The sequence below is a fragment of the Monodon monoceros genome, unplaced genomic scaffold (genome assembly GCF_005190385.1).
Source record: "Monodon monoceros isolate NGI ecotype Baffin Bay Population unplaced genomic scaffold, NGI_Narwhal_1 Super_Scaffold_6, whole genome shotgun sequence".
Lineage (NCBI taxonomy): Eukaryota > Metazoa > Chordata > Mammalia > Artiodactyla > Monodontidae > Monodon > Monodon monoceros.
Genome location: NW_021703783.1, coordinates 54,270,274 through 54,294,982, shown reverse-complemented (window position 1 = coordinate 54,294,982; position 24,709 = coordinate 54,270,274). Strand labels below are relative to the sequence as shown.

The 24,709-nt window shown below is 37.1% G+C and overlaps 1 protein-coding gene and 1 long non-coding RNA gene across 6 annotated transcripts in view; one reads left to right on the top strand and one right to left on the bottom strand.

Moving 5' to 3' along the window:
* Positions 1 to 22,701, bottom strand: part of CNOT2 (CCR4-NOT transcription complex subunit 2) — a 111,503-nt gene extending 88,802 nt beyond the window's left edge. The window contains exons 1-2 of one of the 3 annotated variants that reach the window (XM_029204208.1): positions 22,491 to 22,609; positions 22,226 to 22,377 (exon numbers count right to left, since the gene is read on the bottom strand). In XM_029204208.1, the coding sequence (XP_029060041.1) occupies positions 22,226 to 22,230 (5 nt within the window). In that variant the 5' untranslated portion in view covers positions 22,231 to 22,377; positions 22,491 to 22,609. Of the gene's footprint in view, positions 1 to 21,673; positions 21,718 to 22,225 lie in introns of those variants that run through there. The other 2 variants (XM_029204209.1, XM_029204210.1) reach the window with 2 other exon arrangements.
* LOC114885012 overlaps positions 22,335 to 24,709 on the top strand; it is a 205,431-nt gene continuing 203,056 nt past the window's right edge. For 2 of the 3 annotated variants that reach the window (XR_003790986.1, XR_003790988.1), the window contains exons 1-2: positions 22,335 to 22,360; positions 22,800 to 22,870. This is a non-coding gene — a long non-coding RNA (uncharacterized LOC114885012). The other variant, XR_003790987.1, reaches the window with a different exon arrangement.

The following is a 24,709-nucleotide window of genomic DNA, read 5'->3' as shown; positions in this document are numbered from 1 at the left end:
CACACACACACACACACACACACACACACACACACACACACACACACCCTACCTGAATCACTTTGCTGTATACCAGAAATTAATACATTGTAAATCAACTCTACTTCAATTAAAATAATAATAAATTAAGAAATACTTTATTGCTAAAAATTGCTAACCATCATCAGAGCCTTCAGCAAGTCATAATCTTTTTGCAACAGTAACATCAAAGCTCACTGATCACACACAAAATAATAATGAAAAGGTTTAAAATATTGCAAGAATTAACAAAATGTGACACAGAGACACAAAGTGAGCAAATGCTGTTGGAAAAACTGGCACCAACAGATTTGCTCGACGCAGAGTTGCAACAAACCTTCAATTTGTAAAAAACAAAATATCTTCGAAGCACAATAAAAAAAAGGTATGCCTGTATTGGTTGTTTCCCCTCATGATCACGTGGCTGACTGGGAGCTTGTGGCTTGCTGCTGCTGCTGCCCAGCATCACTAGAGAGTTTCCTACCATATATCGCTAGCCTGGGAAAAGATCAAAATTCAAAATTGTAAGTACAGTTTCTACTTAATGCATATCACTTTTGTACCACTGTAAAGTTGAAAATTCAAGTCAAACAATCATAAGTTGGGGACCGTCTGTAATAGATTTTATAATAGTTTAATAAAAGACTTCAGGAGGGCTTCCCTGGTGGCACAGTGGTTAAGAATCCGCCTGCTAATGCAGGGGACACGGGTTCAAGCCCTGGTCCAGGAAGATCCCACATGCTGCGGAGCATCTAAGCCCATGAGCCACAACTACTGAGCCCACGTGCCGCGTCTACTGAAGCCCGTGCGCTCTACAGCCTGTGCTCCACAACAAGAGAAGCCACCGCAATGAGAAGGCCGCGCACTGCAACAGAGTAGTCCCCCACTCGCTACAACTAGAGAAAGCCCACGCACAGCAACAAAGACCCAACACAGCCAAAAATAATAAATTTATTTAAAAAAAAAAAGTTCAGCAAGTTTGCAGAGTATAAAACAAATATGCAAAAATCAACTGCATTTTTATATACTAACAATGAACAATCTGAAGATGAAATTAAGAAAACAATTCCAGTTATGAAGCATCAAAGAGAATGAAATACTTGGGAATACATTTAACAAAAGAACTATAAAATTTATCATCTCAAAACTATAAAACATTGTTGAAAAACCTAAAGATCAATCATATAAATGGAAAAGACAGTACAAAGACCAGAATACATAGATGGCAATACTCCCCAAACTGATCTACTGACTCAAAACAATCTGGCTTCTTTGAAGAAACTGACAAGTTATTCCAAAAATTCAAGGCACTCAGACTAATAAAAACAATCTTGAAAAAGAACAAAGTTGAAGGATTCATTCTTCCAGACTTGAAAATAGATATAGCAACAAAAAAGAATTGAAAGTCTAGAAATAAACCCTGACATTTTATGGTCATTTCATTTTAGACAGGATGCCAAGATAATTCCATGGGCGAAAGTATAGTCTTTTCAACAAATGGTGCTGGACAACTTAATACCCACATGCAGAAGAATCAAGCTGGACCCCTTTTCTCACATCACATACAAAAATTAATTCACATGGGCTGTAAACATAAATGCATGAGCTAAAACTATAACACTCTTAGAAAACAGAGGGATAAATCTTCGTGACCTTAGGTTCTTCAACATGACGGCATGAGTAACAACAAGATAATATGCTGGATTTAATCAAAATTAAAAACGTTTGTGATGAAAATATACCATTAAAAAAGTAAAAATAAAACCCAGAGAATGGGAGAAAATATTTGAAAATTACATATCTAGTTAGGAATCTGTACCTAGAGTATACAAGGAACTCTTACAACTGGTTAATAAAAAGACAAACTAGTTTAGTTTAAAACTAGTTTAAAACTAAACAAAGGATCTGGATCCGAATAGACATGTTTCCAAAGAAGATAACACATATTTGTAGCCAAATATGTACACAAAAAAATGTTCATGTCATTAACCACCAGGGTAATGTAACTCAGGTATCTACAACATACACAGGAGGATGACAACAATAAAAATGACAAATAATAACAAGTATTAGCCAGGATTTGGAGAAACTGAAACTCTCACACACTGCTGGTGGAAATAAAAATGGTACAGCTGCTTTGGATAACAGTCTGGCAGTTGAAGAGGTTAAACACAGTATCATCATTTGACCAAACAATTCTACTATGTATGCAACCAAGAGAAATGAAAACATACACAAAATGAAAATCTACACAAAAACTTGTACACAATATCCATAACATCATTATTCATAATAGTCAAAAAGTAGAAACAACGGAAATGTCCATCAACTGATAAATGAATAAATGGGATATATCCATACTGCAGCATATTCTTCAGCAATAAACGGATTAAGATATTGCTAAATGCTTCAACATGTATGATCTTTGAAAACATTATGCCAAGTGAAAGAATCCAGTCTCAAAAGACCATGTATTCCACTTACATGAAATGTGTAGGATAGGGAAGTGCGTAGAGACAGAAAGTAGATCTGTGGCTGCCTGAAGCTGGGCGGAGGTGGGAGTTGAAAGAAGAGGGGAGGGCCCGCTAAAGGGTATAGGAGTTCTTCCTGAGGTGAGAAAAATGTTCTAAGATTAACTGTGGTGGTGTTTGCAAAGCTCTGTGAAAATACTAAAAACCACTGAACTGCACATCTTAGATGGGTGAGTTAAAACATGGTATGTGAATTATAACTTAAAAAAGCTGTTAACACTTTAAGACTGCAAATCAGGCAAGGATGTCCCAGGCAGTACAATTATGCAAGAAAAAGAAATGAACAAACAAAAAAACACAGATTGGAAAAACAGAAAAAATAAATCTTCCCTATCTGAAGATGGCACGGACTGCCTGAGTAAAATATGCTAAACCATTTACAAAAAAACTCCTAGAACTACCATGTAAGTTTTGCAAGGTCAAGAGCAAGATCAAGATATGAACAAAATCCTACTTCTGTATGCTAGGAATAGCTAGTACAGCTCCAAATAGTTTCCTCAAAATTAGACATTCAGGCATAAATATGAGATACATAGTTATAAATCTAACAAAACGTGCAGGTTCTGTATGGTGAAAACAATGAAACACTGATGAGATAAAAGACATACTATGTCTAAGAATTGGAAAGCAATATAATTAAGATGTCAACTCTCTTCTAATTGATCTATAGATCAATTAAATACAATGCCAATCAAAATCCCAAAAGGATTTTTTAAATAGATTAACAGATTTCCATTAGTCATTAGGGAAATCCAAATAAAAACCACAATGAGATCAAACACACAAGAATGGCTACATTCACAAAAGTAGACAAGTATTAGAGAGGAAATGGAAAAACTGGATCCTTCATACATCGCTGGTGGGATGTAACATTGCTCTAGGTGCTGGAGATACAGTCAAGATACTAAGTAACAATAAGACAGGAAAGATACCTGCTCTCATGGAATTTTCATGTAGCTAGAAAATAATGAACAGAAATGATTTTTGATAGTGATAAATGTTAAGCCAGACAGAGAGTATTGTGATATTGCAAAAGGTATACTGGATAAAAGTAATAGGAATTACTTTCTGAGATTACAATTGATAAGTCATCATTCAAAGGATGAGGTGTGTGTGTGTGTGTGTGTGTGTGTGTGTGTGTGTGTGTGTGTATGTATAAAAAGGCTCACCTGTTCAATAAGGACTCAAAAGTATTTTCTCCTATTTATCATCTTATTAAATAAAATAGTTTTTCTCTCTTTATTAAACACATGTAACTAACCAAGGGATTTTAATCTACAGAAAATGACCACTATTACCATAAACTGATATACTGTTTACGAAAAGCCAAGAATACTAATTTTAATTAGGTTTGATTTTTGAAATACTGAAATAACGAACACACTCCTATCTTCATTGATCCCTTGGGGTATAAAGCACTCAGGATTAACCTAAATGAAGATATTTCTAGTCTATCTGAATGCCTAAAAACTGAATACTAGTTTTTAAGAATCTTAACTCATTTTTTCTATCTTCAAAGGCACAATTTACTCTATTATCTGTCCCACTTTTTTACCACGTATAACCCCACTTAATTTCCACTTTGTACTTGTTCTATTAACTTTTCTTCTACATTACACATTGTCAGACTGAACCATCCTTTGTCCTGTTTTCATCTAATAACTTTTTCCTACTGATTGTGCAGTTAAACAGTTATCAATATTTGGTTTAAACAGTTATCAATAAGACAACAAATCAATTAGACTTATCCTGTAAAAACTTTTAAAAAATGTGACATATTGGCAAACTAAAATTTTGTAGTGAAAGAACAACTAAAAGATATCCTTCAAAATTTGGTGTCCTTATTCTCAAATTTCTACATACCATACACAAGCAGCAAAACCTACTATTATTCCCCTAACATTTTAATTTGTTCTTTCCAAAGGTCAAGTCCAATTTGATACAAGCACAATCAATGTTTATGGTCAAAATATAAAATTTAATGACCTTTTAGTTATTTAGGTAAGTTTAAAACTATCTTCTGGCCACAAGTACACACTACTGATTTAATCTGCTAAAACCCACATTAACTCTCCTCAGTTCCAAGGCCAAATAAAAATATTACTGCACTCAACAAACATACAGAGGATTTAAAATAATCACCATCATCATCATCAATCTCAAAAGTCCACAAAAGTGAGGTGGAAAAGTATGTCCTAGAAAAGTATCTGCTACCTAGCAGGCATTAATTAAAATTTGCTGAATGAATAAACGGTATGAGAAAAGCACCTACTACAGAACGTAACTGAAAAAAACGTTAGTTTCCTGGTTGCTTACTCCCCACTAGCATATTACTCTGAAATAATTAACCACCAATAACGAAGAGTTGATATTATTGGTCTTTTTCCCCCTTCTTTATAATTTACTAAGCCTTCCAAGCTGTTAAAAAAGTTTTATGACTTATTATTTTTATTAGAATTTTAATTAGCAGAAATTTTGTGACCTAAAGCAGCGGTCCCCAACCTTTCTGGCACCAGCGACCAGTTTGTGGAAGATAATTTTCCCACGGACCGGCAGGGGACGGGGGGGGGGGACGGGGGGGCACGGGGAGATGGTTCGGGCAGTAATGCGAGCGATGGGGATAGAGCGATGGGGATCAGCAGATGAAGCTTCGCTCACTCACCTGTCGCTCACCTCCTGCTGTGCGGCCTGGTTCCTAACAGGCAGAGGACCAGTACCAGTCCGCAGCCCAGGGGTTGGGGACCCCAGACTAAAGTAAACTAATCAAAACCGTAATCACTTTCATTAGATGAAACTTTTAGTAAGCATAAACACGTGTTTCTTCAAACTACTAATGAATACTAATAAAAAATACAAAACTGCAGCTACATGGGTAGGCACAATTTTGTTAAGTAGGTAAAAAGGAGATGCTAGACACCACCACCCAAAAAACACCATTGAATTACACTCCTATTTTTACAAGAGCCTAGTATGTTTGCTTTACATACAATGTTTATATACAACACCTTTAATACTTCAACAATATTCAAGTTAAGTATAATTACCTCCAATTTAGAAAAAAGGAAACTAAGCTTCAGAAAGGTTAAGTAACTTGCCTGTATGTATAGGATGGTAGAACAAGGACAAGGTTTCATGTCAAGGTCATTTAGCTGTAAATCTTTAACATTTTTTACTATTAAATCACACCTTCACATAATTGATACATAAATTTAAGTCTAGCAACACACAATCTGGAAGAGGATTTAGCATCCTCATGATAGAGGAAGAAATGCAGCAAAACTGTGGAGGGAGGGATACTCACTGTACCAAATACGCATTCATTCAACCAACATGTTTTTAGGCCCAGTTAGAAGAGCACAACAAAAAACTATCCAAAAGAAATGAGTGATTGGTACATGAAACAACCCTGAGGAAGCAAAAATATTACGTTGAGCAAAAGATGTCAGGCACAAAAGAATGCATACTGTACAATTCCATTTGTTCAAACCGCTAAAAAAAATTCTAATCTACAGTGACAGAAAGCAAATCAGAGGTTTGCCTGTGGCTACAAATGAAGACTGCCTGGAATAAGAACTCTGGGTGTGATGGGAATGTTTCTATCTGGATTGTGGTGATGGTTACATGGTACATAAATTTGTCAAAACTCTTGTTAAAAAAACTTAAATGGCTGTCTTGTATTATACATAAACTTACTTAACAAAGTTGATTTAAAAATAAGAATGGTAAGGGCTTCCCCGGTGGCGCAGTGGTTGAGAGTCCGCCTGCCAATGCAGGGGACACGGGTTTATGCCCCAGTCCAGAAAGATCCACATGCCGTAGAGCAGCTGGGCCCGTGAGCCACGGCCACTGAGCCTGTGCTCCGCAACGGGAGAGGCCACAACAGTGAGAGGCCCGTGTACCGCAAAAAAAAAAAAAAAAAAAAAAAAAAAAGGATGGTAAGAAAAAACCTTGAGAAAAAGAATGGCATTAGTTCCTATAGATATCAAAATGAAAATGGGTCCTGCCCTGAGAAAGCAAAATCTTAATAGGAGATACATGTAAATATATTTTAAATCTTCCTAAAATATTTAAGTAACATATTAATGTGCTTTTAAAAAAAATCTTAGTATAATAAACATTTGACAGAAATCAGTAATAGTAATACTAGCAGCATTAGCTTCCTTGTTCTTAACTGCCCTGTCCTCTTACTACAAGATTTAATTCAGCCAACTAAAGTTTCCTTACTAAGTTACAGTTTTTCCTGCAAGGAATTTAAATCATATATGAATCTTCAAATGTTACATATATATTTTTGTAATCTACTAATTGCATTACACTTGCTTCCCAATTTAAGAGCTAGTTCTATAGATACAAGAAATGCTTTTTAAGTAAACATAGAAGCCACACTTAGCATAATTCAGAGCCATAGATAAATATGGAACTTCTGGTATTCCAGAAGAAACAGTGCAGTGATTTTCAAAATACAGACTCCAACAGTGGGCCATGAAATCAAGTGAGTCAAAACTACCATGATGTATAATAGAAAACATCTGAATGCATCTTGCAGTAAGGAAACTGTTTTCTGAGGGTTTTTTTTTTTTTCTTTCAGTCACACACGTGTGCATCGACACTCAACCTGAATCCACACTATGGATCCTGGTTTAAGGGGGGAAAAAAAAAGTGAATGCCTCCAGAAATATAATAGAGCAAGAAGAATAACAGTGTAAAGAAAAGTCATAAGCTTTGAAGTCAAAGACCTAAGTTTTTAATCTTAGTTCTGTCACTCATTAGCTATATGAACTTGGAGAAGTTAATTATAGGCTGTCCTACAGAACCTTTATTTAATCAACTGAAAAATGAGAAGCATTCAACAAACTTTGCATAACAACTGTGAAGAGTATATGTAAGATCATTTTACATAAAGTAAAAGCCAAAGACCTTATGATGGCTTTACAAAATCTTTCCTAACTTACCTCTAGTCCCTACCTTTTCTTCACCCATCTACCATTCTCCTCCCTTCCCACCACACTCCAGCCACATAGACTTCTGGCAATTTTTCAACCATAATACATCAAATCATAAAACATCCTCTCCCAGGGCATTTGCTCTTGTTTTTGTCCCTTCCTGGAACCCCTTTCTCCTGAATATGCACGGGATTGCTCCCTCACCACAGGCTCACTCAATCACTTTCTAGGGGAGGACTTCCATGACCAATTTAAATCTGAATCCCATACATACATCATACTCCTTTGGTCTCTTTCTCTCCATACCCACACCACCATCTGCCAAACCATGTTTTATTTTTTATTTTGTACACTATAATTCCCTTAGAACAGTGCCTGACACATAATAGGAGTTAAACATTTGTCAAATGAATGAATAAATAACACACAAAGTATCTAATAAAGTACCTAAATCTTACTTTGCATACTCTCCACTAGCAAACCACTTAATCTTTTCAAATTTATCCATGGGTATCAAATTGCCCTCCAGACAGCATAAGCTTAAGAAAACAGTAAAAATATAATCTGATTTTTGCATTAACATAACATCTTAGCTACATTTTTAGTGTTGCTACAGTATATTAGACAAAAATCTCCTTAAACTTTCACATTGTCACTTTAACCTGTTTAAACCACTTTGTCGTCAATTTTGGTACAGTACCACTATATGTTTGCTAACTTCATTTATTTGTGTAATATTAATTATTAGTTACTTTTTCCCACAGGAAATATTACTTACTTTTCCCCACAGGATGCCTAGGAAGGGACCACCAACAGGATTATAATTATTTTACTCTTATTCTTATTTTTATTCTTATTATTACTGACAATAAAGAATATGAACAGAAAACAGGTAAAACACAAATTACACAATAAAAAGATTCACTCTTCAGAAAAACAAAACAATTCAACTTTTTTTAAATTATAAGCTTACACCTTCAAAATTTAGGACAACTTTTTTTTACACAACCATACTATACTCAGTTTCACTGACAATAAAGTAAAAAAGATAATCCACACATGGCTGGTGCGAATGTAAACTGGCACAGCCTTGCTGTAAGGCAAGTAAATATTAAAACCTTTGGAAAATAACTTTTCATACATTCAACAAATATTTGTCAGGCCCTATATGAGGCTTCAAATACACATTAGTAAATAAAACTGACTTGATCCCTTCTCATCCTCTAGTGGTGGAATAAGACAAACTGTTAAATAATGATTAATTGTAAGAGACGCTACAGGAGGAGGGGCCTACTTAAGAAAGGGCAGTTGAGGAAAGTCTCTCTAAGAGGTATCCTTTATGCTACAGGCTGAGCTAAACACTGTGCATATACTGCCATTCACTCCTAACAATCCTGAGATAAATATCATTATTATACCTATTTTACAGGAGAGGGCACTAAAGCTTGAAAAGTAATTCGACTAAGGACACAGCATTACATAATAAGCACTGAAAGTACCTCTAGTACTTTAAAATAATAATTATACTTACAGAAGTGTTTTCTAAATAACCAAATATGTAAACAAAAATTCAGATACAAAACTATTCATCACAGTGCTACTTATATAAGTGGAGAATCAAAATAAAATTAAATGTTCAATAATAAGGAATCATAAGGTCAGTTATGCTCTGGCCATTAAGAATCATATTTTGGGTAAATACTAAATGACACTGGAAAATGCTTATGATGTAAATTTTAAAAAAACACAGAGATGATAAACCAGTAAGTATAGCCCAATTTCCCTATTACAAAAATGAAAAGACTGGTTGTCTGCGGATGTTTTATCTCTTTTATTTTTTCAAATAAATTTATTTATTTATTTTATTTTTGGCTGTGTTGGGTCATCATTGCTGCGCGCGGGCTTTCTCTAGTTGCGGTGGGCGGGGGCTACTCTTCATTGCAGTGCATGCGCTTCTCATTTCAGTGGCTTCTCTTGTTGCGGAGCACAGGCACTAGGTGCGCGGGCTTCAGTATCTGTGGCTCGCGGACTCTAGAGCACAGGCTCAGTAGCTGTGGCACAAGGGCTTAGTTGCTCCGGGGCATGTGGGATCTTCCTGGACCAGGGCTCCAACCCGTGTCCCCTGCATTGGCAGGCAGATTCTTAACCACTGTGCCAACAGGGAAATCCCTCCTCTTATTTTATACTTCTCTTAATTTTCCAAATTTTCCACATTCATTTTTGTTACTTTAATATCAGGGAGAAAAACCAAAAGAGACTGGAGTGCTTTTAAACATACACACACACACAAACAGTGGAAACAACAAATAATGTTTGCCCAGGTTAACAGTCTTCTAGTTTGCAGGACTGCAAGTCATTTTTATTTTCTTCTTTTCCTCATCTTTATTTTCCACTTTTTCTGTAATAAGTATATGCCATTATTACTACTTTTTTTAAACCACAGTCTCCTTCAGCACATAACCTCGCATTTGCTTCAGCCACTCAATTAACAGTATTACTTCCTTGGTATGCTGCAATAATATATACCTGTATTCAAGAATCCAAAACTACAAAATAGGTATAGGTTATAAGAAAATCATTTCTGGGACTTCCCTGGTGGTGCAGTGGTTAAGAATCCACCTGCCAATGCAGGGAACACGGGTTTGAGCCCTGGTCCAGGAAGATCCCACATGCCCTGGAGCAATTAAGCCCATGTGCTACAACTACTGAGCCCGCGAGCCACAACTACTGAAGCCCGTGTGCTTAGAGCCTGTGCTCCACAAGAGAAGCCACGGCAATGACAAGCCTGTGCACCGCAACGAAGAGTAACCCCTACTCGCTGCAACTAGAGAAAGCCTGTGCGCAGCAACAAAGACCCAATGCAGCCAAAAATAAATAAATAAATTTATATTAAAAAAAGAACATCATTTCTATTACAAGAGTCTTCCCTTTAAAAAATTCAAATCTCCATACATTAATTTGAATAATGTTAGAAATCAAAGGAACGTAACTGTCCTTTTTCTGTGCCAACTGATAAATCAGAAATAAACACTATTTCTGAAATACTGTTAAAACTGACAGTCTAATTTTGCAAAAGCAAAAATACATATCTTTACCACGTCTTGGGATTTTGGCATGTACATTATTTGCCCAAGGCTGGCATATACAATAAAAATAAAATCTATTTAACCATGTAGTTCAGGTTGTAGACTATTCTGAAGAATGAATTCTCTAATGACTTCTACTTAATTGCAGCAAATTAAGTAAAAAGACTTTGGCTTTGTAAACTTTTCTAAAATGTGCTAACAAATCATCTTCTTCTTAGAATAATAAACACAGTGGACATAAATCAATATTTGATGCCTGAGCATACTGCTGTACCTGACAATCATTATTCATTATTACAACCATCAAAAATTATACAGGGGCATATCTTGTTCAGGAGCTGAAGATACGGAGGAGTTTATTTTATAAGTTTTATAAGTTATATATGTAAGTTTTAGATAGGAGAGAGTTGTCTTTGCTCCATTTAAAATTATTTGCCTTAGATATATGAAAAATGGAGGAGCAACCTGAGAATTGGGGGTGGCAAGTTTCCAGTTTCTAGAGTTTTACTATATGTTTTTAGAAGGAAAACATATTTTACTTGAAGGCAACTTTTTAAAATAACAGTACGAGATTAATCACAATCAGCAGAACTCACAAGCACATACCATCACTAACTAGATTTTTAGAAGGGTGACATGAAAAGCAATGCCTTTCCCTTCAATACACAATCATTTTCCAAATTCATTACTCTGTGATTGACTTTCCTTACTTTGCTACTGCAGCTACTTAGTACTATTCTACTTTCCTTATATGGTATTTATTTTAGTGCTTCAAAAGGCTCAGACCCAAAAGATCTTTAAAATTATTCATACACATTAAACAATGCAAAGAATATACAACACTTTCAAACTACTGCACTGACTTCTCAATGCTCTAATTATAAATTACAAATGAATTTTATTTGTAGGGAAAAAAGGCATGCATGATGTTCACAAAAATATGTCTGGCTAACAATAATAAGGAGAAAGAACACAGGTTACAAAAACGAGGAATAAACCAGAATATTCAAAATCTTTCACGCTTAATGAAGAGGGAATGAAGACAAGGTAGACCTCCTTTAATATACACTTACACAGAAAGTATGAGGACCTCATCATGCAAAAAAATATGCAAGTATTAACTGCCTACTCTGAGACATAGCAGAATCATTTTTTCCCGCACTCTTCCACGCTCCCCACTCCAATAGCCAAGTATTTAATTAAATAAAAATGAAGGGCAAACCACATGAATGCAGCAGTACCACAAGGTAAATTGAATGAGTGAATGAACAAATGAACCACACAACTTAAACTACTAGTTTCATTACAACCACTAATAATCAGGACTCATTACCGTAATTTCACATGCTTTACAGTTAGCCAAACATTTTTGCTTTCAATACCTCAGTTCTCATCAGCAACATTAGGAGGTATAAATGACTAAAAAGCTGAGGTGCTCCAATACTAATCTGCCCAGACACATAGCTAATAAATTCATGGAGCCCAGACTAGAACCCATCTTCTGAATCCAAGTGTGGTAGTCTTCCAAAATAATATATTATCCCTCAAGATGAGCACACGCTCAAAGGTAAATAAGTGACCTTTCTCAACTTCCAAAAAGTAAATTATAGGTGCTATATTAAATATTTCCTCTGAACTTCCTCCAGAATTCTGAAATATTTACTCTGTATAAAGGAAGAGAGGAACCAACATTGCTAAGAACCTATTGTCAGGTGTTTTGCACTGTATTTGATCCTCTAAATAAGCCTAAGAGAAGATATTTTATTAATTTTAAGGAAATGGAAACTAAGGCATAGAGAAGTAACTTGCTATAGATAACCTAACTCAGGCTGTAAGTGGCAGACACAGTCCGAGTCCTAAGTCAATGCTCTCCCATTAGATTTATCCCATTTAACAAAGGAATTATTAAATGCCTATTAGGTGCCATGCACCATGCCAAATGCTTCAGATAGAGCAATGCTAAAATGTATCTATGCTGGGCTTCCCTGGTGGCGCAGTGGTTGAGAATCTGCCTGCTAATGCAGGGGACATGGGTTTGAGCCCTGGTCTGGGAGGATCCCACATGCCGCGGAGCAACTGGGCCCGTGAGCCACAACTGCTGAGCCTGCGCTCCGCAACAAGACAGGCCGCGGTAGTAAGAGGCCCGCGCACCGCGATGAAGAGTGGCCCCCGCTTGCCACAGCTGGAGAAAGCCCTCGCACAGAAATGAAGACCCAACACAGCAAAAATAAATAAATTAATTAAACCACATTAGAGAATGGCTGAAAACACTTTAAAAAAAAAAAAAAAGCTCCTTCCTGAAATAAAAATGTTAAAAAAAATGTATCTATGCTACCCAAAATATTACACATAATACTTAACACCATCTAAACAAAATTCCTCGTAGGAAAAACATGTCTAGACTGTAAGAACAAAATTGCACTCTTCTTGTTTACGTTTATAAATTTGATACAAAAAAAAGCATGGTGTACTCTATGAAACAAATTGTGGCTAATTCTCATTTGCCTCAGAAGCTCATATTTAAGTGGCAAGTCCCACTCCAAAAACAAAAGCAAAAAACAAACAAAAACACCCACAAGAGCCTTTATTCCTAATATCAACCTTATGAGGTAAACACAGTTACCTATCCACATTTTTCGAGTGAGAAAACTGAAGTTTAGAGAGGATTAAGTTACACAGCTAATTAAAAGCATAATTGGTGATTCCAACTCAGGCTGGTTAGTACCAGAGACTTTAACAAAATCATGTAAAATTCCAGCAAAATATAACTCCCTTTAATAGGAAATAGTTATAATGAGCTCCATTTTATTTAGTCAAAAATGAACTAAACAATTAGGCAACTTGGGCAGCTCCAAGTCATCACGTAGAATCATTAACTTTTGCTATGAAAAAGTAGTATATAATGCATACTATCAAAGTAGTAATTTGCTCAAACTGCATTCTTAGGGAATCAATTCTTTTTATTTAAAAACATTCATTTGGGCTCTTTTTTTTTTCAATGTCATAATAAATAATGCTAGCAACCTAAAATAAATGCACAGCTGTTATGTACAGTATTTTGAAGAACACACACACCTCAGCATTGTAAAATATGCACTGCTAGCAATATATTATAGGTATAAGCTCCTATGAATGATTATATTGCTAATTTAGATTTTTTTGGTATTACTCTAATTTACTGAAGTAATGTTAAATCTCATGCCTGTAAATAATGTCAAATAACAACATTCAAACTCTGCCTGCCCTAAAACTTACATAACAAATTCCATCCATTAATATAAAACTTTTCATTATGGACATTGGTTTATATGTATAACAAGTTCTCTGGAAGATAAACTACAGAATTTCAAAGTTCTTAATAATTAAAAATCCTGCCAATATGAATACAGAATAACTCTATAATTTCTCTAACAGAGAGAAAAAAAATCCTTCAAAAACTTTAGAAATACACTAAAGCATCAAGCTTGTAAATTTAATTATAAATCGTCTATGGAATCTAAAATTTCCTCCTGAAGCACAAATCTGATTTTCACTCGCATTGTCAAAAAGAAATTGGTTAATTATTCCTCATCATGTAAGAAAGTCTCTCACACTGTGGCAAATTCATTCCCTCAGTCAACTTCTCATGAGGTCACAGAACTGCATCAAGAACGATAGATTACTGTGCCATTCTCTAAATCCAGCCTAGTCTTCCAGACTTTCTGTATTTGCAATGCTGATTCTGCATCCTCCCCTACCTAAGTGAACTCCAAATCACCCTTCAGAACCCAGTTCAAACATCACTGAGCAGAAACCAACTCTTTAACTCCCTCAAACAAGGTTGTTCTACTCTAGCACGTACCCATAACATGCGCCACAAAAAGTGAACTTCAAGAATTATTCACTGCATCTCTAACAGTGTATGGCACATAGTAATATTTATTGAACTGTACAAGGAAATCTAAGTAAACATGAAAATCATTACTGATTAATTTCTTAGAAAAATCTATCTACAATATTGCAAAAACAAAATCTTTTAGAGGTTTTGATAATTCTATGCAAACACAAAGAAAGTTTTAAGTTTACTCTCCTTTATAATTTCCACTAATACAGAGATACCCCCCCACACCTGATCCAGAAAACATCATGGCCTCTTAAATGAAAAATAATTCTTCCTCCCTATAACTCTTCATAAAATGTATTATAAATTACTGGGTCCATCAAAACATTTTCAGCAGTTGAAGACAAAGATTTACATCTTAATCATCTTTTTCTTTTTCCCTTTAGAGTTTACCCCTATTTATGCAGAAAGCACTAAGTAACTACTGATGAAATTCCTGTTTTCATCAAACATGAAAAACTTGACTCCATCTCAGGGTCTTCTATTCTTTCTGCCTGGAAACACACTGACCCAGATTTTTGCATGGCTTTCTGCTTTCTCAGTTTCTGCTCAAAAGCCACCTCCAGAGAGGTCTTGCCCTCATCATCCTACTTAGTCTCCTCCTTCCATCCCTAACCAATTACTGTACCCGTATCCCCCTTTTCTTCATCACAGTTGCCACCCTCTGAAATTGTGTTTACTTGTTTATTATCCGTCTCCCCCTCTAACACGTTAGCTCCATGAAGGCGGAAACTTGTCTTGTTCACCATCATATATACCCAGCACTTACAGCAATGTCTAGAAGAAAATAAACACTCAAATTAAAGGATTTAGTTGAAAGTGTCTACTCAAAAACAAGCAAGTTCTATGAACTTTCCATCTGCAGAGAGAAGAAAAAGTCTTCACTTTCAAACTATGCTCTGAAACATCTTAATAGCAGTCAGAGGTCAAATTCCCTGAAGCACTGGACTATATATAATTGTTTTATACATACATATCTATTTTAGATGTGTAATTCACAATCATACGTAACACAAAAGTGCATCATATATCAAATTTAAAATTTGGAGACTGCTATCTCTTCCATCAGGTTAAATAGTTTTGCTACAGACCTCAAAGTTTGGCCTGACATGTCTATGAATATATGTACAATTTCTCTTAAGTGTGCATAGATTAGAAAGTTTCTATAGCTCTGAATTTTTTCTAATCTAAGGCCAGACATACTCACTCACATAAAATTATAAAAACGACACCCCTAAAGCACTATTCCATGCACTACTAAATCAAGACAAAGTTAGCACATGACTTCAAAGTATAATTGTGCAATAAGTAAATGTGTAAAATGTAGTACCTGTAATATAATATTATTACTTACTCTCACTATAACACAGGATTATTACTAAATGTTTTGGTGTTTCTTGATGAATATGTTTATCATTTTAAAATATGTGAGCAGCTGTTGCATTCTCCCAGAAAGTCAAACTTGAAACACAAATTTCCTACTACTTCTCTTTCAAATTTCCATATTTAATTAAATGATCCTGAATCTTCAGAATGATCAATTAAAAACAAAAAACAAACCTTCTACTTGCATCTACTTAATTTGATAAATCAGGATTTTCCCTATAGAGTAGCATTAAATTAAGTGAGAAAGACACTAGATGCTGAGTCCAATCCAAGGATAAAATGGCCTTCAAAATTCCCATTTACTAATTTTCATACTAATCAAAACAGTTTGATTGTTCTATCTTTATGTTAATGTTAAAACTTAACCTTATTTTAAAACTTAACATCAAAATGACAACCACAGGGCTTCTCTGGTGGCGCAGTGGTTGAGAGTCCGCCTGCCAATGTAGGGGACGCGGGTTTGGGAGAGGCTGTAACAGTGAGGGGCCTGCGTACCGCAAAAAAATAAAAATAAAAAAATAAGCATCGTAATTTACAATGTAAAAAGTAACACAAAAACACATTCCTGCCAGATATGACACAAAACCAAATGTTCCTCTCGGAAACACATTGTATTACATAATCTGTCATTACATTTTGTCCAGATGCTGATACAAGATGGAGTAATGTTTCAACATCCAAATATATAAATGGAAAAATGGTACATCAATAAGTTTGAAAAAATCCAAGTGTACTCATTGTTACCTAAAGTACCAGAACACAAAACTCCCTCTTGCTTATTTTATCATTTGTTGGCAAAGTAAATATGTACTGTACGTGCATTCTCATCTACTTTCACATAAGGAGAGACCTTTCAATTCACTAAAAGCAGAGGAAAAACTGATGTTCCCAGTACTAGAACAAACTCTCTTTTAAAATAATATACTCTCTGTATCTTCAGTAGCTTTTAGTCATTAAAGTCAATGAAAAAAAAAGAAAAAAAAGTCAATGAAAAATACGTAGGCAAATGAGACATTTCTAAGATCTTAAGTCAAATGTTTAGCATCTTGGGACTTCCCTGGTGGCTCAGTGGTTAAGAATCCGCCTGCCAATGCAGGGAACACGGGTTTGATCCCTGGTCCAGGAAGATCCCATGTGCCATGGAGCAACTAAGCCCTTGTGCCACAGCTACTGAGCCTGCGCTCTACAGCCGCGAGCCACAACTACTGAAGCCCGCACACCTAGAGCCCATGCTCCACAACAAAGAGAAGCAAAGGCAAAGAGAACAAAGAGAAGCTGGAGCACTGCAACGAAGAGTAGCCCCCCCCCACACACACCGCTGCAAATAGAGCAGCAAGGACGACCCAACGCAGCCATAAATAAATAAATAAATAAATTCATTAAAAAAATGTTAGCATCTCCACTAAATGCAATTCTGTAAGTCATTTACTGTTTTGATTTCTATAGTTCAAAAAAGGGACACAAAACTGGTGCACAATCTCTTATTCAAGCCCTTAAAGGCCACGTATTTCTCAGAATTGGAATTTGTCAGATTTTAGAAAGTTAAGATAGCATATATATTACGTATGACCTAACACCTCCCAGGGTGGCCTAGACAGCACTTGCCATCAAATATATTAATATTTCTGCATCAAAACAGAAAATCAGGTTAACACAGATAGACCATGAGTAGGCTACCAATTTCAGTTGGAATTTGCCTTCACACTTGCTTTTTTAAAAAGTCAGTTTTTAGAGCTTTTGGAAATTTGGACAGCCAATAAAAATACATTAAATCATCTCATCCAGTTTTCATAAGGAGAATGATATTCAAAACCTAGAGAACTCCTACTTTGTACTAGGCACTAGGTCAGGCACTGGGAGTAAAAAGGTGGGGGCCAAGGAGGAGGACATAGAATCTAACGTCAAAAAGCCCAAATCTAATAGAAGCTCATGTTAAGCAACTGTAAATATATTATGGGGTAAACACAAAGTATCTCCTTCAACCAATGACCTTAGCCATACAAAATACAGCAAGAAATACAGACCTTAACACTGCCAGAAACACTTTGTTACTTACATCCTTCCCTCAGTCCTGTACTCACTCCACACACATTTTTCTAAGAAGCTGGTTATCTAGTTTCCCATAGGTAATTAAGAAGCAGAACTGTAAAAAACGATTCAAGGAAGTAAAGGAATGCAGGATGCCCTTCTTCCCATACCCTTCTCCAATCTGTTGTTTCCCACCCGTGGACTGGGCAACAACACGTGACTGCACTGTCAAATGACAATTTGGCACCAGTTCAGTTTATTGCATATTTATTGATAACCTACTATGTATTATGCACTTAGAAGGTACCAGAAATGTAAATATAAATGACAAAGCCCTACCTCTCAGGTGCTTACAATCCAGTGGAGGTTAAGGTGGACGGTGGGGATGGACAGTAAATTACAATACCATGTGACACATTCAATAATAGAAATTTGAAGAATAAAAGCAGTACAGCAGAAGGATTTGGGAAATCAGGAAAGGTTTCTTTAAGAAAGTGACACCAGAGTAGTTCTGAACGATAAGAAATTTGTCAAACAACAGAGAAGTGATACTAAAAATACCACCACCATCCCCTCCAAGCCCCACATAAAAACATATGCATGAAAGCAAAAAAAGGGAAAACTTTCAGGGTAAGTGGCAGATATGTTCAAAATATCTAGCTATATCTAAATAGACTTAGGTCCCTGGTGTAAACATATACGAAATATTAAAGTGTGTCCAGAAAAGGAAAATTATGTTTTTTTCCTCTTAGGTAATTCATTTTGCATTTCATGATTATATAAGCTATGTGGCCTTACCAAAAAATAAACATTGTAAACCATTTTATTAATGCATAATGTAGCATATCTCCAAGTGGTAATACCAAGAGATTATCATCTGTATTTCAGAGAACAAGATGTCAGAAAAAAAATATTAGGAATTCTTTTTTCCAAGTCATTTCTAATAGTATAGACAAAGTAAATAAATAAACAAGCCATATCAGCATGACTTGTCATGAGAGGAGTTTTAAGAGTTTAAAAAAGGATGTCAAACAGAAAAACTAAAGCAACAAGAAAAAAATATATATATATAGTATTTAAGTTGAAGAAGGAAAAGTTCAACGCACAAAACCAAGTTAAAAATTACAAAATAATTTTAAAGCCTTAAAACCCTAGTGTTCATTCTATTTGTTTTCGAAGGTAGACGTTCTACAACAGACACCAATTTTAGTATAGATCTTTCCAAAAATACCTAGTAAAAGTCACAATGAAATTCAACTCCTCTAAGTATTATGGGTAGAAATCATCCATAGTAAGGAAGAACAATCACATGCATCATCAACCAGAATGATTCCTGTCACAGCACTAGATCGTTTGATATCAATATTGTGATACCAATATTGCATGTAATTCTATTCAAACATTACAGTGCAACTCAGATTAACTCTGCCTCTAAAACTGCCCTACCTGGTACCTTGGTTTCTTTTGCTTCTTTGTGCTACGAAATCCACTAGAAGTCTAGGTAACAAAATCTTATTTAGTAGTATCTTTTCTGAAGATTGTATCACTGTTTGCATAAATTGTCCTCAAATGCCTATTAAGCAAGCACATGGAAAGTTTGCCTTTAAATATGTAATCATCACAAATGAACTTCCTACAGTTAAAAATGTTGACAATGAAAAAATACTGTTTAACACTGCTTTTTAAAGAGCAAAGAATAGTTACCTTATTTTTACCAATCTAATAATGTCTAGTCATTATTTCATATTTAGGTGTGAAGCATACCTTTTCTTTATTTTTCTGTATTATTAGAAAATCTTATGAAGCATATTTGTGAGTAAAAAGGGTAAAACTCTAACTTCCCACGGGTTGCAAAAAATTCTGTAAAGGTCTTTCAAAATACAAATACTTTTAATACCAGTATCTGCTGAAGAGATAAGAACCAAAACAACTGGGTTAGAAGCACTTCTAATGAAATCTACTCATAAATCTAAGTATTTATTTACTTTTGAACAAAGAGAATTTTCAGATTATAACTAACTGTGAAGTACCTATGAAAAATCAAAAAGTAAATTAAATATTCAAGGTTATTAAGTAAAAACACAGGTAACTAATTCTCTTGGGGAGGAATATCATTCTGAGGTTTATCTTCCAAGATCAAGTAGTACTTCGAAATGAAAGGGAATATAAATCACTCATGCATTTTGTCCTCATTTTTCTGCCATATAAATTTACTTTAAAACTAAAGTATTGTAGAAACTAAAAATCTTTAAAAGGTTGTATTTCTTGCTTGGTTAAATGTACAGGCAATTCTAATTCCCCAAGAGTATCAGATTAGGCTACAGATATCGCTATACGGTATACTTAGAACAAAAGGGTTCTGCCAACAAATGATGCTTACATTAATTAGAATGCCAAAAAATGTGAAAGTTTCTCAATTCCTATCTAAAATACAATACAAGGTAATCACAGAAGTCACTGCAATTCAAGCCCTCAGGAAAAAAAAATGAGAGTAAAGAACCTTTTTAAAATTAAATGAGGATCTTACAAAGTCAAGAAAGAAGTGAAGTTTTGTCTTTTTTTTTTTACATGCACTTTGTATTTTTCCTTTAGATTTAATATTACACGAGAACTACAAACTGAAGCGGAGTTCAACATACAAAGTTAACTAAAGATCTTGGTCCATTAAGAAGTATTTCAATGAAAAGAGATCTGAATGTACACATCAAACCATCTGAATGTAGCCATTTAGCCATTTCAGTCCACTGTGATTCTTAAGCAACCCTTTAAATCTGGGATAAAGTTATCTTCCAAAATTGCAAAAGAGATGTCTTCACTGGCGTTTGGGAAATAACTTGTCAAATATACCAAGTATTCCCAAACAACAACATAAACCCGGTATGTAAAGAGATATTTTCAAATTTCTAAGCCCCGCCCCCTACTTTATTACTTCCACTTATGTTGTTTTAAGAGGCAAATAACGCTGTACTTATGATTCTAGAGGTCTAGAAATTCCTAAAATCAAGCATGACAGAAAATCTGTTCAACTTTTAACTCTAAATTCAAGCATGGCCTCCCTCGTGAACAGATTCTAACTAGGTACTTCCTACCATTTCGCCAAGAATCTAAGGGTTGATATCACTGTATTTAATTATTAGAAACCGTCCAGAAGATTAAGAAAGGAGTAGGATTCTTTGACCAAGAGTTTTGAAACAAAATGTGTTGCATTCGGTCTTCTGGATGTTGAAAAGTGAAGGCATCTCTTAGGATTCGAATGAAGCTGATGTTTAGGTTCCTTCCAAGAGGTTGGTACCCGTATGTAAGACTTTTGTAGTTGTAATATACCCACAGTGCCTGGAATAAACGCAAATTCTAAGACCTTGGAAATGTTTTCATAAAAGGAAAAAACTCGTATTCGCCAAGGCCCATAGTTACCAAGAGTTAGAGGCTGTCTCTCCTAGACGGACCACAGAGCCTAAACTAAGAACTAGGAGCGCCTCTTTCAACCCCAGTCACTTGTTCCGCGAAACTTTTAAGTTAGACCCAAGACAGCAAAAGGTGGAGAGGCCCCGGCGGAAGTAGAAACCTAGGGCTAGCAACTTCACAGACAGAGGCGCCTCGGGTTCCTCCGCCGCCCCAGGATTCTCCGGACTAAGTCTCTACCAGACCACGGAAGCTTCACCCTCCGGGTACGGAAGCAGAGGAGGCATCCCAGTTGCACTCTTTCTCTTCCACCACCCATAGCCTTCTGTACCCAAGGGCCTGGCAGCTCCTGAGGCCCGTTAGCCACTCCAGTGTCCCCCACCTTTTACGTGTACATACACAGAAACACACATAAGTTGCAGATGATGTGCGTGTATTGAGAGAATGTGAAGAGCCAGAGACCGCGGCAGCTGCCAGGAAGGCGGCAGCGCCGTCTAAAGCGGGCCCGGGGTCCTTGGCCACTGCCGCTGCCGCCTTCTCTTCTTCCCCAGGAAGCAGCGCGGCGGAGGCTCCTCCGCGCCGGAGGGAGCCCGGGGGAGAGGAGTCTAGGGGAAACCCCAGCGCCAGCTGAAGGGGCCCGGCCTAGGATCCAGAACTGCCGCTGCAGCGACCCGACTACAGCGACGCTTTACGTCCCGTCCACCACCCTCCCCATACACACCCCCTCCCTCCCTCCACCGCCACCCCCCCCTCCCCGCCCGCTCCGCTCTCCCTCTCTCGATTGGAGCCGAGACAAAAGCAACGGGAAGCGGCGGGCCGGGACGCTGCCCGCGGACCCCGGGCGCGACCGGCCCGGCCCCGAGGCATTCCCCCGCCTTGCGGGGGCCCCGAATCCGCCGCCCCCGCCGCGCGCCCCACTGCCAGACTTCCGAAAATTTGCCAAAAACTCACCGCATGAATTTTCTTGTCCCGCGGATCCAAGATGGCGACGTATCCACCGCGGAGGCTGCTGGGAGCAAGACCTTTACCCTCTGACCCCCGCCGTGACCCCCGTCGTTCCGACTTCCCTCGAGGCGGCGGCGGAAGGTGGGAGCGGCGATTGCCTACGGGACAGAGTTGGGGGTGGGTAGACCGCTTCCCGCGCGTTCGAGACGGGTTGGGGAGGAGCGCTTCACTCCCTCACCTTCCTCCCCGCGGCCTCCACCGTTTCTCTCACCGACTCGTGGGGAGGTTCGTAGCTTCTCCGCAGTCGTTACAGCGAGCAGGGCCTCTGCGGCCCCTACGGCTCTCCTGGGGCCGGGTTGCTTCGCAAGGACCACGGGCCCTAGGTCCGAGGAGGACCGCGGGCTCCAGGGGCGGGGAATGATGAGGTGGCGTCGGTCCGCCCTCCCTGGGGACGCGAAACGTGTTTGTGTTTGTGTTCGTGTCGGACACCCCGCCCCCCTCCACGTCCGCCTCGTCCCGGCCCCACCTAGCTCCAGCCACCTGAAACTGATCTGATCACTATCCCCTTGTCTTCCCTCAGCCCGCGAAACCTCCGGTGCTTGTTCACGCACTTCCAGGGACTGGCAGCACATCACCATCACCTCTTGAGAAGTGAGTTCCCCTCAGCCAAAAACCCTTGGTATTTTCTACTCACCCTCCTTCCTTTTTTGTTGTTGTTTTTTAACTTGTCGGGAGGGAGCATATTGGAGAGCAGGTTTTTAAAATACTGTTGGGTGAGCTTTGCTGAGTTAGATTTATAGCACTTTTCTCGCTCCCACTCCCCAGTCCCCACGTAAGCTGGAGTGACTGCGCTGTCACCAAGACCGTTTGAAATTATGGTGGCTTTGGGGGAAACTTCAGGAGAGTGAAGTCTCTGCTTCCCAGAAAAATAATTGTCAAAGTGAAATTAATTTTATTTTCTTTGAAATAATAAATCTCTGTCTATTCCTTTGTGTATTGATCAACACTTCCCTTTTTACTTGACATTTTTGGACCTAAAAAGAGCCTCTGCATGCGTGTTTAGGAATTGTGTAGTTCATTGTTCATTCCTTTCTACTTGAGTAATAGAATTCACTACTGTAAAGTACAATTCATTTGGAGTAAGTAAAATTTCTACTTCCCTTGTTTTGTTTCTTTTATAAAATCATCCTTTCCTTCCAAAAATTTACTGTGGTTCAATTTAAAATTTATCACTGAAGGGCAAGAGGCATCTGTCAGTCATAAACAGCAAGAAAAATAAGCATACTATAAAATAATAAGTGACTTTGTTGTGTTTACAGAGTACAAGGTATTTTGATAAATTAGCTGATGTAGCCAGTAGAAAATGTTTTGCCTGGTTATTCATTTCATTAAACATTCTGCTTCATTGTGTTTTTTTACTTAAGGAAAATTCAAGGAGGAGCAACACTATGTTCTTCCTTACCTTTTTCTTCCCCTTCCCCCAACAGTTCCTTCCTGCCTCTTCAGCTTTCTCTTCTACTATGTAAGATGGTGTGTTAAAATGTTGACTATACCTCTAAGTATATGTCATACATATAGGTATATTAATACATATATCTGTGTATTATTGAGCATTTTAATCTATTAATAACTTGAAAGTTTAACTATTAATATTTGGAATTGTAAGATGAAATGATAAAAGTGGGGTATGCGTCTATGTATAGTAACATTAAGTATTACTTACCATTCTAATCTATTAGTTTGACTTATATAGAGCATAGGACTTTGTTAAAGCCAAAAGATGACCCTTATTTTTATCCCCATGTTTACTCAGAGCACAAATTTTTGGGGGGGGGGTGTTTGTTTGTTTGTTTTTAATGGTGCCTCGGGTCTCTCAACACCCAATTCTGTGAATTTTATTTTATTTTTTTATTTTTTGGCCACACCACATGGCATGTGGGATCTAGTTCCCTGACCAGGGATCGAACCTGTGCCCCTTGCATTGGGAGCGCGGAGTCTTAACTGCTGGACTGCCAGGGAAGTCCCACAAGTTTTAAATAGTATAAACTTTGGTAAAATTGGAGAAATCACTTCCAAAAGGAGACAGGTCTAATTTGAGGGTTTTGTTCCCTTGGGTATTTTACTGGAAAAGATAGAGCAGCAAGCATTTTCATGGTAAATGTGTAGCATAGCAGTGTTGGGGGAAAAATACACTGATACTATTGTTTTCTTGAGAATGCTATTTGTTTAGGATAAATTTACTTTAAGCCTTGTTGAGAACAAGTTTAAAATAGTTCTATTAGTGGTGCCCAATCTTTCATAAGTTTGTGAAATTTGTTTAATACCTACCTTAGAGGTAGCTTCTAGGTATTAAATAAACCAACATTTCTTAGATTTATGGCTTTCTAATAAGCACTCTAAGTAGTACATTTTTAATATTGTCCTGTTGCTTCTAAAAGTTCGTCTTTATCGCTAATATTGATAAAATTTGCCCATTTGGTAGGTTGTGAG